This window comes from Pseudophryne corroboree, chromosome 1 (genome assembly GCF_028390025.1).
Source record: "Pseudophryne corroboree isolate aPseCor3 chromosome 1, aPseCor3.hap2, whole genome shotgun sequence".
In the NCBI taxonomy this organism is placed as follows: Eukaryota; Metazoa; Chordata; class Amphibia; order Anura; family Myobatrachidae; genus Pseudophryne; species Pseudophryne corroboree.
Genome location: NC_086444.1, coordinates 422,266,007 through 422,286,081, shown reverse-complemented (window position 1 = coordinate 422,286,081; position 20,075 = coordinate 422,266,007). Strand labels below are relative to the sequence as shown.

Here is a 20,075-nt window from a genome sequence, read left to right as displayed (position 1 = left end):
ACCACCCTTTGTTATTTTTTTCACTAAATGTGATTTCTTGTACCATAGTTTCTGAAGTTTATTTGCTTCACTGTGTCCTGCTGTATCTTAGTTACATTACGCACTATTGCATAGTAAGTTGTCCTATAGAGGATGCGGTTATATTATTGGCCGTCGGGAGACCGCTGGCCACAACACCTCCCCCTACATCCTGCACCCTGAAAATCCCGACGGCCGGCATGCTGACCAAAATGGACCATTCCCACTTGTGGGTGTTCACCGAGCCCGCAAGGGGCTTGTTACGCTCGCCCGTCCTGCTCCCCCACCCCGTCATTACTGGCCATTGCCTTGGTGCGTCGGGTTTCAGGCTTGGGTGCGCTGTCTCACAAGTCCCTGTTCCTGATTTTCCACTCGTATCGGGCTGTTCTTCGCACTCTGCTTGACTGTCTTCCAAATATTGTCTCCAGGTTCCATATTGATCTCGTACTTAGGTCCGCCGGACTCAGGCCCAAATGTATTAATCCTTTAAAAGTGATTAAGTGGAGACCGATATAGGGGTATATTCAATAAAAGTCTGATCCATTCCGACATGCAGTTGTTGGAATGGATCAGACAACCCCTATTCAATGGACGGCCAAATCCAACTGTCTGATTTGCCGTACACAGGGTCCTGTCCTGCCACTGCTGTCAGTGGCTGCAGATGCGCTGACAGCAGCGGCCAGGGGTGCAGATGACGGCGGCAGGGGTAAGCTGGGTGGCGGTGGGAGCAGAGATCGGCGGGAGGAGCCGAATGTGGGGAGATATGTCTGGGGAGGCGCTGCAGAGAGAAAGGTGCCTTCCGGCGGCGGGGTGAGCAGACATCGGCGGCCGGCGAGTGGAGCTGGCTGCGGCGGGGGGGGGGGGGAGGCGCTGCAGGGAGAGAGGTGCCTGGCCGGGGGACAGCCAGGCACCTCTATCCCTGCAGCGCCTCCCCCCGCCGCTGCAAACATGTCCCCCCCCCCGCCGGCCGTCGACCTCTGCTCCCCCAGCCGCAAGCAGCGCCGCTCGTCTCCTCACCTCAGTCCAACTTGTTTTCAAGTCTGATTGAGTTTGTCGGAAAGGGGGCCAAAACCTGTCGGATTTGGCCCCATTTCCCTGCTGCAGACATATCCCCCCGCCGGCCGTCGACCTCTGCTCCCCCAGTCGCACGCAGCGCCGCTTGTCTCCTCACCTCAATCCGACTTGTTTTCAAGTCTGATTGAGTTTGTCGGAAAGGGGGCCAAAACCTGTCGGATTTGGCCCCATTTCCGACAGAAGCACACGGATCGGCGGCTATTCTGCCGATCCACGTGTTTTCAGACAAGTCGGAAAAAATCTCTCCCTATAGTTGTGTGCAGTCAATACCAAAAGGAAAAACAACGCTTCCTCCACCCTTAATAAAACAAACACACATACAGAAGAGTGAGCTACAGATGCAGCCTCGCTCCTCTAGCCTTCTCTGTTGCACCTAGGTGCACTAAGGTTTATTAGCATAAACCTTTCATCTATTGTTCTCAGCTGCAGTACAATACAGAGAGAACAATACATCAGAGGATTAAGTCCGACAGTACTGGCTCAATTAATCCTATTAAAGGTATAGATGAGCAGGGCTCAATCTGTACATATAAGTGAATGCTCCTTTCTTCTGTTAAATTTTATGTTTCTATGTGACCAAAACTGGTTTTTCATGTTTATAGTGTGTGGAAACCCAAATTTGTGTGTATTTGTTTTGAACATACATACATACATACATACATACATACATACATACATACATACATACATACATACATACATACATTCTTTTTCAGATACTCTATCCCTATATTCTATTTTGTCTTTTTCTCCTCTGTCCTAGAGGATGCTGGGGACACTTCAAGAACCCATGGGGGGTATAGACAGGATCCGCAGGAGACATGGGCACTTTAAGACTTTAAAAGGGGTGTGAACTGGCTCCTCCCTCTATGCCCCTCCTCCAGACTCCAGTTTAGAATCTGTGCCCAGTGAGACTGGATGCACACCGAGGAGCTCTCCTGAGTTTCTCTGAAAAAAGACTTTTGTTAGGTTTATTATTTTCAGGGAGACCTGCTGGCAACAGGCTCCCTGCATCGTGGGACTGAGGGGAGAGAAGCAGACCTACTTCTGTGAGTTTCAAGGCTCTGCTTCTTTGGCTACAGGACACCATTAGCTCCTGAGGGTCTGAACGCTAGGTACGCCTAGATGCTCGTTCCCGGAGCCCGCCGTCATCCCCATTACAGAGCCAGAAGTCAGAAGATGGGCGAGTAGAAGAAGATCAGAAGACTTCAGTGATGGCTTTGAGGTAACGCACAGCGGCCGCGCTGCGCGCCATGCTCCCACACACATAGCGGCACTACAGGGGGGTACAGGGGGGGGGGGGGGGGAGCGGCGGCCGGCCGGCCCTGGGCTGCATAAAATCCTCATGTTAAGACAGGCTATGTGGTATTTAAGTGCCTAGGCACTGAATCCGGACCCCCACCAGTATAAATAATTAAAAAAATAGTGGGGCTGAAGCGCGCCACTAAGTGGCGTGGCTTAGCCCTCACAGCTCTCATCAGCGCCTTTTTCTCTTCACAGTGCTGCAGAGACGCTGGTCCTTCCTCATCACTGCTGTATCAAGTAACAGGGTGCAAAACAGGGGGGGGGGCACAGTTAATTTGGTGCTGGATTAATGATATAAAAGCGCTAACAGGTCTGAGGCATTATATAAAAAGTTTCAGAACCGGGATAGGCGCTGGATTGTGAGCTGGCACACTCCCTCTGTGTTTGTCTGGCAGGCTTTACTGTGGGTTTGTCCCCTATATGCCCAGTGTGTTTGTGGTGTCGGCACACGTGTGTCGTCATGTCTGAGGCTGAGTGCTCTTCCGAGGAGGAGACTGGATTAGGGAAAGAAACGACTGTGGGAGTGACCCTGTCGGCACCGCCGACGCCTGATTGAGTAAATGTTTTGAGTGCTTTGAATGCGAATGTGGCTCTATTAAATAAGAGTTTGGGTAAGTCTGAGTCTCAGACCCAGGCATGGAAGAAATCCGTGGAGGATGTGTTGTCACAAGTTCAGACCCCCTCGGGGTCACAAAAGTGTTCTTTTACTCAGATAGCAGATACAGATACCAACACGGACTCTTGATTCCAGTGTCGACTATAGTGATGCCAGATTAAATCCTGGCTAATAGAATTCAGTACATGATTGTGGCGGTAAGACGTGTTACATATCATGGAGGACCCTGCTGTTCCTGATACAAGGGTCTGTATGTTTAAAGGAAAGAAACCTGAGGTAACGTTCCCTCCCTCTCATGAACTGAATGCTCTTTTTGAAAAGGTTTGGGAAAATCCTGACAAGAAGTTTCAAATTCCCAAGAGAATTCCGGTGGTATATCCGTTCCCCTCTGGGGATAGGGAAAAGTGGGAATCACCCCCCAATGTGGACAAAGCTCTATCACGGCTGTCCAAAAAGGTGGCGCTTCCGTCTCCAGAAACGGCAGCCCTAAAGGAACCTGCGGATCGTAAGCAGGAAAATACATTGAAATCCATTTATGTCACTACGGGTACGCTACTCAGACCTGCCGTTGCTTCGGCGTGGGTGAGTAGCGCTATTGAAAAGTGGGCAGATAACTTGTCATCTGAGTTAGATACCCTGGATAGGGATAGCATTCTTTTGACACTGGGTCATATCAGGGATGCTGCAGCCTACCTTAAGGAAGCTGCGAGGGACATTAGCCTTTTGGGATCAAGGGCCACTGCTATGGCAGTCTCAGCTAGGAGAGCATTGTGGATTCATCAATGGAATGCTGATGCTGACTCTAAGAAGGCTATGGAGTCACTGCCGTATAAAGGTGGTGTCTTGTTTGGTGACGACCTCGCTGACTTGGTATCTACGGCTACCGCGGGTAAGTCATCCTTTTTACCTTATGTTCCTGCACAACAAAAGAAAACGCACCACTATCAGATGCAGTCCTTTCGGCCCAATAAATACAAAAGAGGACGAAGGTCTTCCTTCCTTGCTTCTAGAGGAAGAGGAAAGGGAAAAAGGTCACCGGCTGTGGCAGGTTCCCAAGAGCAGAAGTTCTCTCCGGCTTCTACCAAATCCACCGCATGACGCTGGGACTCCTCTGCGGGAGTCGGCACCAGTGGGGGCACGTCTCCGACTCTTCAGTCATTTCTGGGTTCGTTCGGACCTAGACCCATGGGTATTAGAAATAGTGTCCCAAGGGTACAAGCTGGAATTTCAAGACATGCCCCCTCGACGATTTTTCAAATCAGCCTTACCAGTTTCTCTTCCGGACAGGGAAGTGGTATGCGGTGCTATACAAAAGCTATGTCAAAATCAAGTCATTGTCACGGTGCCCCCGTCACAACAGGGAGAAGGCTTTTATTCGAGCCTGTTTCATGGTCCCGAAGCCGGACGGCTCGATCAGACCTATTCTGAACTTAAAATCCCTCAATTTCTATCTAAAAAAAAATTCAAATTCAAGATGGAGTCTCTCCGAGCAGTGATCTCCAGTCTGGAGGAAGGGGATTTTATGGTGTCGGTCGACATAAAGGATGCCTACTTACACGTCCCCATATATCTTCCACATCAGGCTTACCTGAGGTTTGCCGTTCAGGATTGTCATTACCAATTTCAGACGTTGCCGTTTGGTCTGTCCACGGCTCCGAGGGTTTTCACCAAAGTTATGGCGGAAATGATGTTTCTCCTGCTTCAATACACAAAGTGGAAAGCTGCTCAATCAGATTGTAATGTCACTCAGGTGCTAAAAGGGGAGGGGTAATTCTGTGTAGGAAAAAAAACTGTGTTCCCTAATGCACACCGAGTGAATAATATTACTATATAATAATAGTCAGATAATACGGAGATCTTAGTTGCGTATATCTGCAGATATAGGGTTAAGCCCCCAGGCCGATCGACAAGGCTTCTCCGTCACTGGGGGTCCCTAATACTAGGTATGGGCCTGGGGCGCAGGACTTCAAGCAAGGAGTCACAATTATCCCGTACTTGGACGATCTCCTGATAAAAGCGAGGTCCAAGGAACAGTTACTGCAGAGCATGACGCTCTCCTTGACAATTCTGCAACCACATGGTTGGCTCCTAAACTTGCCAAAATCACAGTTTGTTCCGACGACAAGGCTGTCGTTCTTTGGTATGATTCTGGACACGGAATTACAGAGTTTTTCTTCCAGTGGAAAAGGCTCTGGAAATTCAGAATCTGTTTGACCAGGTTCTGAAGCCAGCAAGAGTGTCGATTAATCAATGCACTTGGTTGCTGGGGAAGATGGTGGCGGCCTACGAGGCCATTCAGTTTGGCAGATTCCATGCCAGAGTGTTTCAGTGGGACCTGTTGGACAAATGGTCCGGATCCCATCTGCACATGCACCGACAGATAATCCTGTCTTCCAAGACCAGAATCTCACTCCTGTGGTGGCTGCACAGCTCTCACCTCCTAGAGGGACGCAGATTCGGGATCCAGGACTGGATCCTGGTGACCACGGATGCGTGTCTCCGAGGCTGGGGTGCAGTCACACAGGGGGAAAATTTCCAGGGAAAATGGTCAAGCCAGGAAGCTTGTCTACACATAAACATTCTGGAATTAAGGGCCATTTACAATGGCCTTCTACAAGCGGAACATCTTCTTCGCGATCTGCCCGTCTTGATTCAGTCGGACAATGTAACAGCAGTGGCGTACGTAAACCGCCAGGGCGGAACGAAGAGCAGAGCGGCAATGGCAGAAGCCACAAAAGTTTTCCACTGGGCGGAAAGGCATGTAAGCGCTCTGTCAGCTGTCTTCATTACGGGTGTGGACAACTGGGAAGCAGACTTCCTCAGCAGACACGATCTCCATCCAGGAGAGTGGGGTCTTCATCAAGAGGTCTTTGCAGAATTGACAAGTCGTTGGGGAATTCCTCAATTAGACATGATGGCGTCTCGCCTCAACAAGAAACTTCTGAGATATTGTTCCAGGTCGAGGGACCCTCAAGCAATAGCAGTGGACGCCCTAGTGACACCCTAGTGGGTGTTTCAGTCGATATGTGTTCCCTCCGATTCCACTCATTCCAAAAGTGTTAAAGATCATAGGAAGAACAAGGGTTCATGCAATACTCATTGTTCCAGACTGGCCAAGGAGGGCCTGGTATCCAGATCTTCAGGAATTACTCATAGGAGATCCCTGGCCTCTTCCTCTACGAGACGATCTGTTACAGCAGGGGCCGTGCGAGTACCAAGACTTACCGCAGCTTCGTTTGACGGCTTGTGGGTTGAACGCAGGATCCTAGCCCGAAAGGGTATTCCCGGTGAAGTAATTCCCACACTGCTTCAGGCTAGAAAAGAGGTAACGGCGAAACATTATCACCGTATTTGGAGGAAATATGTGTCTTGGTGTGAATCCAAGGTGGCTCCTACGGAAGAATTTCAGCTGGGCCGTTTTCTCCATTTTCTGCAAGCAGGGGTGGATGCGGGCCTAAAGTTAGGCTCAATTAAAGTAAAAATTTCGGCCTTGTCAATTTTCTTTCAAAAAGAATTGGCTTCCCTTCCGGAAGTTCAGACTTTCGAGAAAGGCGTGCTGCACATCCAACCTCCCTTTGTGGCACCGTGGGATCTTAACGTGGTGTTGCAGTTCCTGCAATCTCATTGGTTTGAACCTTTACGTAAGATAGAGTTGAAATTCGTCACTTGGAAAGTGATCATGCTGTTGACCTTGGCCACTGCAAGGCGGGTATCAGAATTGGCGGCTTTGTCTCACAAGAGCCCCTATTTGATCTTCCATGAAGATAGAGCCGAGTTGAGAACACGTCAGCAATTTCTGCCAAAAGTGGTGTCATCATTTCACATGAACCAACCTATTGTGGTACCAGTGGCTACTGACGCCTTTGAGGAATCAAAGTCTCTAGATGTAGTCAGAGCTTTGAGAATTTATGTTGCCAGAACGGCTCAGATTAGGAAAACGGATGCTCTGTTTGTCCTGTATCATCCCAACAAGATTGGGGCTCCTGCTTCCAAGCAGACTATTGCACGCTGGATCTGTAATACGATTCGGCAAGCTCATTCTACGGCTGGATTGCCGTTACCGAAATCAGTGAAGGCCCATTCTACCAGAAAGGTGGGCTCATCCTGGGCGGCTGCCCGGGGGGTCTCGGCATTACAGCTTTGCCGAGCTGCTACTTGGTCGGGTTCAAACACTTTTTTGCAAAGTTTTACAAGTTTGATACCCTGGCTAAGGAAGACCTCTTGTTTGGTCAATCTGTGCTGCAGAGTCATCCGCACTCTCCCGCCGGTTCTTGAGCTTTGGTATAAACCCCATGGTTCTTGAAGTGTCCCCAGCATCCTCTAGGACGTAGGAGAAAATAGGATTTTAATACCTACCGGTAAATCATTTTCTCTTAGTCCGTAGAGGATGCTGGGCACCCGTCCCAGTGCGTACTGTATCTGCAGTCATTGGTTATGGTTACACACGTGTTGTGTTGCGTTTATAGTCAGCCTGTTGCTGTCATTAGTCATGCCGTTGCATGTGTTGGGTTGAATGCCATGTTGTACGGCATGTTTGAGGTGTGAGCTGGTCTGTATCTCACCTTAGTTTAAATCAAAATAAATACTTTTTCCTCGAAATGTCCGTCTCCTGGGCACAGTTCCTATAACTGGAGTCTGGAGGAGGGGCATAGAGGGAGGAGCCAGTTCACACCCCTTTTAAAGTCTTAAAGTGCCCATGTCTCCTGCGGATCCTGTCTATACCCCCCATGGTTCTTGAAGTGTCCCCAGCATCCTCTACGGACTAAGAGAAAAGGATTTACCGGTAGGTATTAAAATCCTATTTTTCCTGCTTTTTTTGTTGTTGTTGTTGTTGTTGTTGTTGTTGTTGTAGGAGTTTATTTAGCACCATCATAGAAGAAAGGTTATTAGTAAGTGCTTATTATTTTGCAGCACATTCCCAATGTTTCCCTTTTTTACCCATTAACCACTTATAGGGCAATACTATCAAACCTATCGAGGTGTGATAATCTAGTCACTGGCTAATTGGGACATAGCTTAGCAATATTAGCTCATTGGCACAAGGTAAGGTCCAGAAAAGAGAAGCGTTCTTTGCTTAGAACATGCATTGAAAGTGACAAAAACATATACGGGTATATGAAACTGCACTAGACACTTCAAGCAAAAATGAAAATAACTGAAGTTAGTTTAGATGGGATATTGTAATATATTTTAAGGTTTTGTGTGTCCCTATAGTAACATATTGACACATTTGTTTATGTATATATAGCAAACAAATCTCTTTGTCTGAATTTAGTCATATTTCATCTACAGGTATTACATACAACCACAGTGGCTGTTTGACAGTGTGAACGCCCGCTTACTCCTGCCTGTTGAAGACTATTTTCCGGGGGTACTTCTGCCTCCCCATCTCTCACCATTTGTTGTAGAGAAGGAAGGTGACTACATTCCCCCAGAGAAACAGCGGATACTGGCACTGCAGAGAGGAGAGCGAATTGGTAATTGCATAATTAGATCTAAGGATCCTTTGTTTTTCTTTTTTCTTATTTTAACTGAGATATGCTTTGTATTGTTGTTTAATGAGCAGTCACAATTATATTGTTCCTGTTATGTCCCCCTCAGAAATTATTGACTATAAGATGCTAATTCTGTAAGGTTACTGTGGTAGTAATATGTAAGTATTTTGCTTTTAGGGGCAAATATAAAGTAAACAATTTTGTAAGATGTAGGAATGGAGTAAAATGTCTATTTAGTAAAGTAATAATTAGAATACAATAGAAATAAAAAGCACTCTTCAGAAGTTGCATATGCTATAGTCCAACAGCCTGCATTAATTGTATTTTGTCATAATGAAACACATTGTGTAAGGCAGGATGTCATGTATTATGTCTATCATTAGATAGAAGGTGGTAGTAGCACAAATTGATTTGCTTATTTAATTGATGCTTTTCACCAGAAAAAGAGGAGGAGGAGGAAGATAATGAGTCTGAAGAAGAGGAGGAGGAGGAGGAGGAGGAGGAAGAACAGGATGATGATGATGAAGAGGAGGAGGATGACAACAGTGATAAGCTGAAGGAGATGGAACATAAAAAGCTTGGAGAAAAGGTACAGTCTACTTGAAACGTAGTTGTTGTTTACATGCCACTTTCTCCTGTTTCTTATTGCTGAATGTCTTCCTGTCGCCCAGAAGCTGAATGTGAAAGTGACCGCTGGCACAGTAAAGGTAGAAGACCGAGCACGAGCTGCTGAAAGAGAGAAGAATGAGGAGAAACGCCTGGCCATCATGATGATGAAGAAGAAGGAGAAATATCTCTACAACAAAATCATGTTTGGCAAGAAGCGTAAAGTCAGAGAGGTGAGAGAGGAGGCTAAAATGAAAAAAAAAAACAGGTCCAGGATAAGGAATTTCTCATTCCTTGAATCACCTTTGTTGCTTTGATAATAGCCTCATGACTAATTTTTTGTGGGAGATGGTTATACACATTCTTCCACCTAAATTTGGGTCTGGGGATATTTTATTCATGGGGATTTTAATGGAGTAAGAAAGCTAAATCATTCCTAAGAATGAATCAGTGAGGGCTTTTGGTTGTTGCTAAATGCATTTGTGAAGGTGAGATTCGGAGATGACCCGTTATTAAAATACCACTGCCCGTAACTTCCCTGCATTTGTACATTGGAATTTCTGACACTGATCTGATGTGAGTAGTATTATGCGAGTGCCCTTCTTCTCAGTGTGGTAATGCTGTGCCATGTAGACACACTGGCCATTTCCACTGTCAGCACCAGCAGTTTTATTGATTTCAGAAACATATGGAGGGAATTCACCCTCAGCGGACAGTGACATGAGCATGTGTGCCGAAGATCTTCCAGCTTCTAGGCCAAGGAGCTACATCAACTTTATCACTAATTCCCAAATGTGAACTTGCACTTACTGTTATGTGGAAATTCTTACCTCACCAACATGTGGTTTTTTTTTGTTTTTTTTTTAAAGGTTTAGCCTAGTAGCTCCCAAACGCTGGCTTCAAGGCGCTCTAACAGTCCACGTTTTAAGGATATCCATGCTTATGCACAGATGGTGTAATCAAACTGCCCGATGTACTAATTAAGTCACCTGTGCTTTAGCATGGATATCTTTAAAACCTGGATTGTAATGCTGGGTACAAGTTATCAGCCGACCAATCTGCCGATCGGTAAGTGCAAACCCATTTACCAATCATCAGCCCAACGTGTTGTGCCAGACGTCACAACTGGGTGGACATTTACTTGTGCTGCCCATTTGTGATGTCGGTCACCGGCAGCCTCTGCTGCAAGTGTACGGGTGCAGACTGCCCATAAACGCAGCACAATGCGCTGATATATCTGCAGATATATTAGCCATTGGCTGTGCTGCAGGGCTGACACAATATGTCTGTGAACACCGTTGTTAACAGACATATATCTGGTGCACACCCACTTTTGCTCCCATGATTTATTGGCTAGTGTGTACCCAGCTTTAGGGTGCCTTGAGGACAGAGTTGGGGGACAGCTGGTTTAGCCTTCTAGAAGAAGCGGATATTCACTCTGGCAGGTATAGATTAATGTGTTCTTTGGTCTGTGCCCCTGAAAGCGCAAGCAGGCTTTACTTTCCTAGGGAAGACATCTTGTCTAGGTGCAGGGCATTAATCTGTTTACAGTGAGGTAGATGGGCCCAGCGGTCCTGCATTTGAAATGTGACATTTTTGTATTTTAATTTTATGTATGTGTATACATACATACATACATACATACATACATACATACATACATACATACATACATACATACATACCGACAGGAGAATGGTCGGCACTCAGAGTCTGGACAATCCGGTAAAGTGCGTAAAAACCCCTAAGGGTATATTTTGAATGCATGTGACGTTTCTGGGTCCTGCCCCATCCTCCTTATTCAAGACCCCCGAAATGTCAAAATAAATTAAAAATATACCCTTATGGGTTTTTACGCACTTTACCAGATTGTCCAGACTCTGATTGCCGACCATTCTCCTGTCGTTGCATATCAGTGGGTGTGCTATACACTCACAGGGAGGGCACCAGAGCAAGCATCGTGTAAGTCCTGAGTGCCGGGGTCCGTTTGGTATATGTGTGGTTGTATTTCTCTCTCTCTCTATATCCATCCATCCATATATAAAATCTTTCTCTAACGTCCTAAGTGGATGCTGGGGACTCCGTAAGGACCATGGGGAATAGCGGCTCCGCAGGAGACTGGGCACATCTAAAGAAAGCTTTAGGACTAACTGGTGTGCACTGGCTCCTCCCCCTATGACCCTCCTCCAAGCCTCAGTTAGATTTCTGTGCCCGACGAGAAGGGTGCACACTAGGGGCTCTCCTGAGCTTCTTAGTGAAAGTTTTAGTTTAGGTTTGTTATTTTCAGTGAGACCTGCTGGCAACAGGCTCACTGCATCGAGGGACTAAGGGGAGAAGAAGCGAACTCACCTGCGTGCAGAGTGGATTGGGCTTCTTGGCTACTGGACATTAGCTCCAGAGGGACGATCACAGGCCCAGCCTGGATGGGTCCCGGAGCCGCGCCGCCGGCCCCCTTACAGAGCCAGAAGAGCGAAGAGGTCCGGAAAAATCGGCGGCAGAAGACGTTCCTGTCTTCAATAAGGTAGCGCACAGCACTGCATCTGTGCGCCATTGCTCTCAGCACACTTCATACTCCGGTCACTGAGGGTGCAGGGCGCTGGGGGGGGCGCCCTGAGACGCAATAAAACATGATAAAAATACCTTACATGGCAAAAAATACATCACATATAGCTCCTGGGCTATATGGATGCATTTAACCCCTGCCAGAATATACAGAAAAACGGGAGATAAGGCCGCCGAAAAGGGGGCGGAGCCTATCTCCTCAGCACACTGGCGCCATTTTCCCTCACAGCTCAGTTGGAGGGAAGCTCCCTGGCTCTTCCCTGCAGTCACTACACTACAGAAAGGGTTAAAAAAAGAGAGGGGGGCACTAATTAGGCGCAGTATTAAAACATACAGCAGCTATAAGGGGAAAAACACTTATATAAGGTTATCCCTGTATATATATATATATATAGCGCTCTGGTGTGTGCTGGCATACTCTCCCTCTGTCTCCCCAAAGGGCTAGTGGGGTCCTGTCCTCTATCAGAGCATTCCCTGTGTGTGTGCTGTGTGTCGGTACGTTTGTGTCGACATGTATGAGGAGAAAAATGATGTGGAGACGGAGCAGAGTGTCTGTAACAGTGATGTCACCACCTAGGGGGTCGACACCTGAGTGGATGTACTGTTGAAAATTACGTGACAGTGTCAGCTCTGTATAAAAAAACAGTGGTTGACATGAGACAGCCGGCTACTCAGCTTGTGCCTGTCCAGACGTCTCATAGGCCGTCAGGGGCTCTAAAGCGCCCGTTACCTCAGATGGCAAATACAGACGCCGACACGGATACTGACTCCTGTGTCGACGGTGAAGAGACAACCGTGATTTCCAGTAGGGCCACACGTTACATGATTGAGACAATGGAAAATGTTTTATACATTTCTGATAATACGAGTACCACCAAAAAGGGGTATTATGTTCGGTGAGGGAAAAAACTACCTGTAGTTTTCCTGAATCTGAGAAATAAAATGAGGTGTGTGATGATGCGTGGGTTTCCCCCCGATAACAATTGATAATTTCTTAAAAAGTATTGGCTGTATACCCTTTCCCGCCAGAGGTTAGGGTGCGTTGGGAAACACCCCCTAGGGGGGATAAGGCGCTCACACGCTTGTAAGAACAAGGGCTCTACCCTCTCATGAGATGGCCGCCCTTAAGGATCCTGCTGATAGAAAGCAGGAGGGTATCCAAAAATGTATTCACACACATACTGGTGTTATACTGCGACCAGCAATCGCCTCAGCCTGGAGGTGCAGTGCTGGGTTGGCATGGTCGGATTCCCTGACTGGAAATATTGATATCCTAGATAAGGATAGTATATTATTGCCTATAGAGCATTTAAAAGATGCATTTCTATATATGCATGATGCACAGCGGAATATTTGCCGACTGGCATCAAGTATAAGTGCGTTGTCCAATTCTACCAGTAAAATGGTCAGGTGATGCGGATTCCAAACGGCATTTGGAAGTATTGCCTTTGAAAGGGGACATTTGGGGTCGGTCTTTTAGACCTGGTGGCCACGGCAACAACTGGGAAATCCACGTTTGTACCCCAGGTCGCCTCTCAAAATAAGACGCCGTATTATCAGGCGCAGTCCTTTGTTGGCAAGCGGACAAAAGGTTCCTCTTTTCTGCTCGTGACAGAGGGAGAGGAAAAAGGCTGAAGAGATTACCCAGTTCCCAGGAACAGAAATCCTTTCCCGCCTCTGCAAAGCCCTCAGTATGACGCTAGGGCCTTACAAGCTCAGGCACGGTGGGGGCCCGTTCTCAATTAATTTCAGTGCGCAGTGGGCTCACTCGTAAGTAGACCCCTGGATCCTTCAGGTAATATCTCAAGGGTACATATTGAAATTCGAGACGTCTCCCCCTCGCCGTTTCCAAAAGTCGGCTTTACCGACGTCTCCCTCTGACAGGGAGGCAGTTTTGGAAGCCATTCACAAGCTGTATTCCCAGCAGGTGATAATCAAGGTACCCCTCCTGCAACAGGGAACGGGGTATTATTCCACACTATTGTGGTACCGAAGCCAGACGGCTCGGTGAGACCGATTCTAAATCTAAAATCTTTGAACACTTACATACAGAGGTTCAAATTCAAGATTGAGTCACTCAGAGCAGTGATTGCGAACCTGGAAGAAGGGGACTACATGATGTCTCGGGACATCAAGGATGCTTACCTTCATGTCAAAATTTACCCTTCTCACCAAGGGTACCTCAGGTTATGGTACAGAACTGTCACTATCAGTTCAGACGCTGCCGTAGGGATGGTCCACGGCACCCCGGGTCTTTACCAAGGTAATGGCCGAAATGATATCCCTTCGAAGGAAGGGAATTTTAGTTATCCCTTACTTGGACGATTCCCTGATAAGGGTAAGATCCAGGGAACAGTTGGAAGTCGGTGTAGCACTATCTCAGGTAGATCTCAGGTAGTGTTGCGGCAGCACGATTGGATTCTCAATATTCCAAAATCGCAGCTGGTTCCGACGACTTGTCTTCTGTTTCCTAGGGATGTTCCTGGACACAGTCCAGAAAAAAGGGGTTTCTCCCGGAAGAGAAAGCCAGGGAGTTATCCGAGCTAGTCAGGAACCTCCTAAAACCGAACCAAGTCTCAGTGCATCAATGCACAAGGGTTCTGGGTAAAAATGGTGGCTTCCTACGAAGCAATCCCATTCGTTAGATTCCACGCAAGAACTTTCCAGTGGAACCTACTGGACAAATGGTCCGGGTCGCATTTTCAGATGCATCAGCGGATAACCCTGTCACCAAGGACAAGGGTATCCATCATGTGGTGGTTGCAGAGTGCTCATCTTCTAGAGGGCCGCAGATTCGGCATTCAGGACTGGGTCCTGGTGACCACGGATGCCAGCCTGCGAGGCTGGGGAGCAGTCACACAGGGAAGGAATATCCAGGGCTTAGGGTCAAGCCTGGAGACATCACTTCACATAAATATCCTGAAGCTAAGGGCCATTTACAATGCTCTAAGCTTAGCAAGACCTCTGCTTCAAGGTCAGCCGGTGTTGATCCAGTCGGACAACATCATGGCAGTCACCCACGTAAACAGACAGGGTGGCACAAGAAGCAGGAGGGCAATGGCAGAAGCTGCAGGGATTCTTCGCTGGGCGGAAAATCATGTGATAGCACTGTCAACAGTATTCATTCCGGGAGTGGACAACTGGGAAGCAGACTTCCTCAGCACGACCTCCACCCGGGAGAGTGGGGACTTCACCCAGAAGTCGTCCACATGATTAAAAAACTCAACAGGTATTGCGCCAGGTCAAGAGACCCTCAGGCAATAATTGTAGACGCTCTGGTAACACCGTGGGTGTACCAGTCAGTGTATGTGTTCCCTCCTCTGCCTCTCATACCCAAGGTACTGAGATTGATAAGATGGAGAGGAGAAAGCACTATATTCGTGGCTCCGGATTGGCCAAGAAGGACTTGGTAACCGGAACTTCAAGAGATGCTCACGGAGGATCCGTGGCCTCTACCTCTAAGAAGGGACCTGCTCCAGCAAGGACCCTGTCTGTTCCAAGACTTACCGCGGCTGCGTTTGACGGCATGGCGGTTGAACGCCGTATCCTGAAGGAAAAAAGGCATTCCGGATGAAGTCATCCCTATCCTGATCAAAGCCAGGCAGGATGTAACCGCAAAAACATTATCACCGCAATTGGCGAAAATATGTTGCGTGGTGCGAGGCCAGTAAGGCCCGACGGAGGAAATTCAACTGGGTCGATTCCTACATTTCCTGCAAACAGGAGTGTCTATGGGCCTGAAATTGGGGTCCATTAAGGTTCAAATTTCGGCCCTGTCCATTTTCTTCCAAAAAGAACTAGCTTCAGTCCCTGAAGTTCAGACGTTTGTAAAAGGGGTACTGCATATACAGCCTCCTTTTGTGCCTCCAGTGGCACTTTGGGATCTCAATGTAGTTTGGGTTCCAAAAGTCACATTGGTTTGAACCACTTAAATCTGTGGAGTTAAAATATCTCACATGGAAAGTGGTCATGCTGTTGGCCCTGGCCTGGGCCAGGCGCGTGTCAGAATTGGCGGCTTTATCCTAAAAAAGCCCTTATCTGATGTTCCATTCGGACAGGGCGGAATTGAGGACTCGTCCTCAGTTTCTCCCCAAGGTGGTTTCAGCGTCTCACCTGAACCAACCTATTGGTGGTGCCTGCGGCTACTAGGGACTTGGAGGCCTCCAAGTTGCTAGACGTTGTCAGTGCCCTGAAAATATATGTTTCCAGGACGGCTGGAGTCAGGAAATCTGACTCGCTGTTTATCCTGTGTGCACCCAACAAGCTGGGTGCTCCTGCTTCTAAGCAGACTATTGCTCGTTGGATTTGTAGTACAATTCAGCTTGCACATTCTGTGGCAGGCCTGCCACAGCCAAAAATCTGTAAATGCCCACTCCACAAGGAAGGTGGGCTCATCTTGGGCGGCTGCCCGAGGGGTCTCGGCTTTACAACTTTGCCGAGCAGCTACTTGGTCAGGAGCAAATACGTTTGTAAAATTCTACAAAATTGATATCCTGGCTGAGGAGGACCTGGAGTTCTCTCATTTGGTGCTGCAGAGTCATCCGCACTCTCCCGCCCGTTTGGGAGCTTTGGTATAATCCCCATGGTCCTTACGGAGTCCCCAGCATCCACTTAGGACGTTAGAGAAAATAAGAATTTACTTACCGATAATTCTATTTCTCATAGTCCGTAGTGGATGCTGGGCGCCCATCCCAAGTGCGGATTGTCTGCAATACTTGTACATAGTTCTTGTTACAAAAATCGGGTTATTATTGTTGTGAGCCATCTTTCAGAGGCTCCTCTGTTATCATGCTGTTAACTGGGTTCAGATCACAGGTTATACGGTGTGATTGGTGTGGCTGGTATGAGTCTTACCCGGGATTCAAAATCCTTCCTTATTGTGTACGCTCGTCCGGGCACAGTATCCTAACTGAGACTTGGAGGAGGGTCATAGGGGGAGGAGCCAGTGCACACCAGTTAGTCCTAAAGCTTTCTTTAGATGTGCCCAGTCTCCTGCGGAGCCGCTATTCCCCATGGTCCTTACGGAGTCCCCAGCATCCACTACGGACTATGAGAAATAGAATTATCGGTAAGTAAATTCTTATTTTACATGTGTGTGAATTATTGCCCTTACTTATCAATGAGTAATAAATTTCACTGTGAGTGATAAATTGCACCAGCCAATCGGCTCCTAACTGCCATGTTACAGACTGTGGGGCAGATGTATTAACCTGGAGAAGGCATAAGGAAGTGATAAACCAGTGATATGTGCAAGGTGATAAATGCACAAGCCAATCAGCTCCTAACTGTTAATTTACAAATTGGAGCTGATTGGCTGGTTCGTTTATTACCTTGCACACTGGTTTATCTCTTCCTTATGCCTTCTCCAGGTTAATACATCTGCCCCTGTGTTTGAAAAATGATAGGCGCTGATTGGCTGGTGCAATTTATCACTCACAGTGAAATTTACCACTCATTGATAAATAAGGGCATATGTTTTGATAATTGATATTCCTCATCTCTAATCAGCATTGATGTTAGATATCTAATCATGTTACTGTATATAAACACATATTCAGGTTAAAAATGATGATTTATTTCCTCTGAAGGGTACAAATAAATTCAGCAGACTAGATGAAGGAATAAGTTATCATTACTATTCTGTTAAGTTTACAATAAAACTGTCCCAGTATCTCTGGGTTTTGTGTTTGTTTATTTGTTTGTTTGTTTGTTACAGCCTTTAGCTAATCTGTAGCTGTTTCAAAGGAAATTAAAAGATTGCAATTTTATTATGTTTACAGTCCATTTTGGGACGCAGTAAATTTCCCAAACGTCAGGATCTCCCGGCGGTCGAAATACTATTGCCAGAATCCCGACAGCAGGGGAAATGTGGGTGGTTGGAATCCCGATTGCAGCTTGGTATTCCCACTTGGGTGGGATATAATATTGTGGCAAACTAAGCCAGCCCGCGAGGGGACTTGCTGCCTCGATGTCGGAATTCCGGCATCAGTCTCCTGACCGCCGGGATCCCGCCCGCCGGGATTTCATACCAGACCCTCCATTTTAAGTCATGCTTTTCTTGAGTAATTTTATAGATGTAGCTTTATTCATTATAACATTTTGGCTTTAGAAGGTTCCTTATGGAAAATATATTCTACTATTTAAAATTGTTTGTTCTTTTCACAGGCCAACAAGCTGGCAATGAAGAGGAAAGCACATGATGAAACTAGCAAAGCTGAACGCAAGAACAAGAAGTCAAAAAAGCAATGAGTGGTCAGCCTGTAAAGAGATTGCATCTGAAAATAATATTACCATACTTTTTAGTGACCGCTTTCAGGGCTCTCCCTGACTGTTCAGACTATATTCAAGCTGTGGACGCTGGTGACTCAACGTGACCATGAGAAACTGCTGGTCAAGGGCTTTTGTTTTCAAGACTGTGAGAGCGTCCAATGTACTGTGTCCCATGTCACTTGCACCTTCACGCTTGGTCATTACAGTTAGCAGGAGGCTGGATACGGCTATCCTGTTTGAACCTGCAATATAGACTTTGTGCTGTGTAAACCAATGTGCTTGGATGACATCACAGCAGGTAATGCTAGCATACGAAAGTGTCACATGGTATTCGTTGAGGATATCTATATTTCATAGTGGTGGAACCATTTTAGTTATTTACAGTTTAGTATTTCTCCTGGTTTATAGTAAATTTGAATCTGCGTTGACTAAGGAAAGGGTTTAAATGAATTACCTTCTAACCCCGTTCATTCCTTTTCCTGGAAAGAATTGATCCGATGTTTGTACAAATGTAAAAAAAAAAAGTAACATTCTGAACCAGATGGCACCTGTTTAATAAACATATTTCTGTATAAGCTGGCATTGCATATTCTTCTTTGCATTGGAAGGCATTTTCACTGTTCAATAATGTAAATGTAAAAATAAACAAAATACAATGTAGAACACTACACTCCGATTACAACAAACTATTATTCAATGGTTATAATGAAAAGTTTTCTTCATCCTTCACGTCATCAACCCAACCATCTCTCAGACTTCCATAGAATGAACCTGGGTATGATGACAACTTGGCTATGGCATTATTGTTTACCATGGACATAACATCATTTGGTTTAATGTAATTTATTAAATACAATTAATCTCAAAATTTAAATGTAATTATTGTAACAGTTTAGTCATTTACAGTCCATAACTTCTATAATAAAACAGAAAATATATGTTTAATACAAAATACAACATTTGAAGTTGACTTCCCGCTGACACTCCCTTTGGGTGTCAGAGGCTGCCATCTTGGCTTTTTAATTGCCATCTTGCTGTGTCACCTCCCTACCAGTCTTGAGAAGAGTTAAATACATTTGTTCTCATATATCTTTTAATCTGAACAATTACATCAAAGACTAAAGAACTCTTCGTTTGGTAGGTTCTCTATGGTAGGCACTTACAGATACAATATTATGTAAGTATCCTGCACTGGACATTAATTAACGTTATTGTAGATTAATAGAAGAAACCAGCTGAATTCTTTTTACCCCTCAGTTGGATCTACCATATATTAATGCTGGAGGTGCTCCAACAATCATGAGCTGAACCCATTAATATTTGTCTGTTGGCAGATGACAACAAAAGAAGTAGATTGCCTTTTTTGCAGCACTGTTTGTTTTATTATGTAGTTAATTTGATATGATTTGCTTTTATTTAACACACAACTTTTTTAATATTTTTTCTTCAGATAAATGGGGTGAAAACAGTATATACCATTCACAAATATCCAAGTGTTACAAATCCACTGAAAATGGCATATTTAACATACATTCGAACTAGCGCAATAAGGCATTAGCCGTCCAGTTCTATAATACCTTTAGTAATTGTGGGTTAGAAAACAAACTTTCATAATGTGTTTATCTTGCAACAATTGAGCTCTAGGCTTCTCATACTGTGTTGCAAATGGTACATTATTACATATGGCAGACTGCCATTAAATAAAAGATCATACAATGCATACTATGTTCAAACATAGAAAAGACAGACTTCTTTCTCTTTCATCCACTAGGGGACACTGGAGTTCCTTATACATTAGGGGTGTGAAGCTTGCAACCGGAGGTGTGGCACAATCTAAAATTAGTATTGTCTGCACAGCTGGCTCCTCCCCCTTCACATCCCTCCTCCCTCAGTTTTGAAAATTGTGCTAGGAGGTAGCACATGGAGCTTTTTTTTTTTCTCTCTTGATATGGGCTGTATCACCCTAATGAGAAGGGAGACAAAAGCCACGGATTTGTGCGAGACAAAGATCCCTATTGAAGGGACCTGCATCTCTCGACAGCAGGGAGCAGTGCTCCGCAGAAAACTGTTAAATAATGGAAGCTGCTCCCTATGAAAAGGGAGACAAAGCCAGCGGTGTTTCAGGAGAC

At 46.0% G+C, this 20,075-nt stretch overlaps 1 protein-coding gene across 2 annotated transcripts in view; it reads left to right on the top strand.

Moving 5' to 3' along the window:
- PES1 (pescadillo ribosomal biogenesis factor 1) overlaps positions 1–18,521 on the top strand; it is a 79,068-nt gene extending 60,547 nt beyond the window's left edge. Inside the window, exons 12-15 of one of the 2 annotated variants that reach the window (XM_063913393.1) lie at positions 8,306–8,490; positions 8,949–9,097; positions 9,183–9,347; positions 17,842–18,521. In XM_063913393.1, the coding sequence (XP_063769463.1) occupies positions 8,306–8,490; positions 8,949–9,097; positions 9,183–9,347; positions 17,842–17,925 (583 nt within the window). In that variant the 3' untranslated portion in view covers positions 17,926–18,521. Of the gene's footprint in view, positions 1–8,305; positions 8,491–8,948; positions 9,098–9,179; positions 9,348–17,841 lie in introns of both variants that reach the window. The other variant, XM_063913392.1, reaches the window with a different exon arrangement.
- The last annotated feature ends 1,554 nt before the right edge of the window (positions 18,522–20,075 follow it).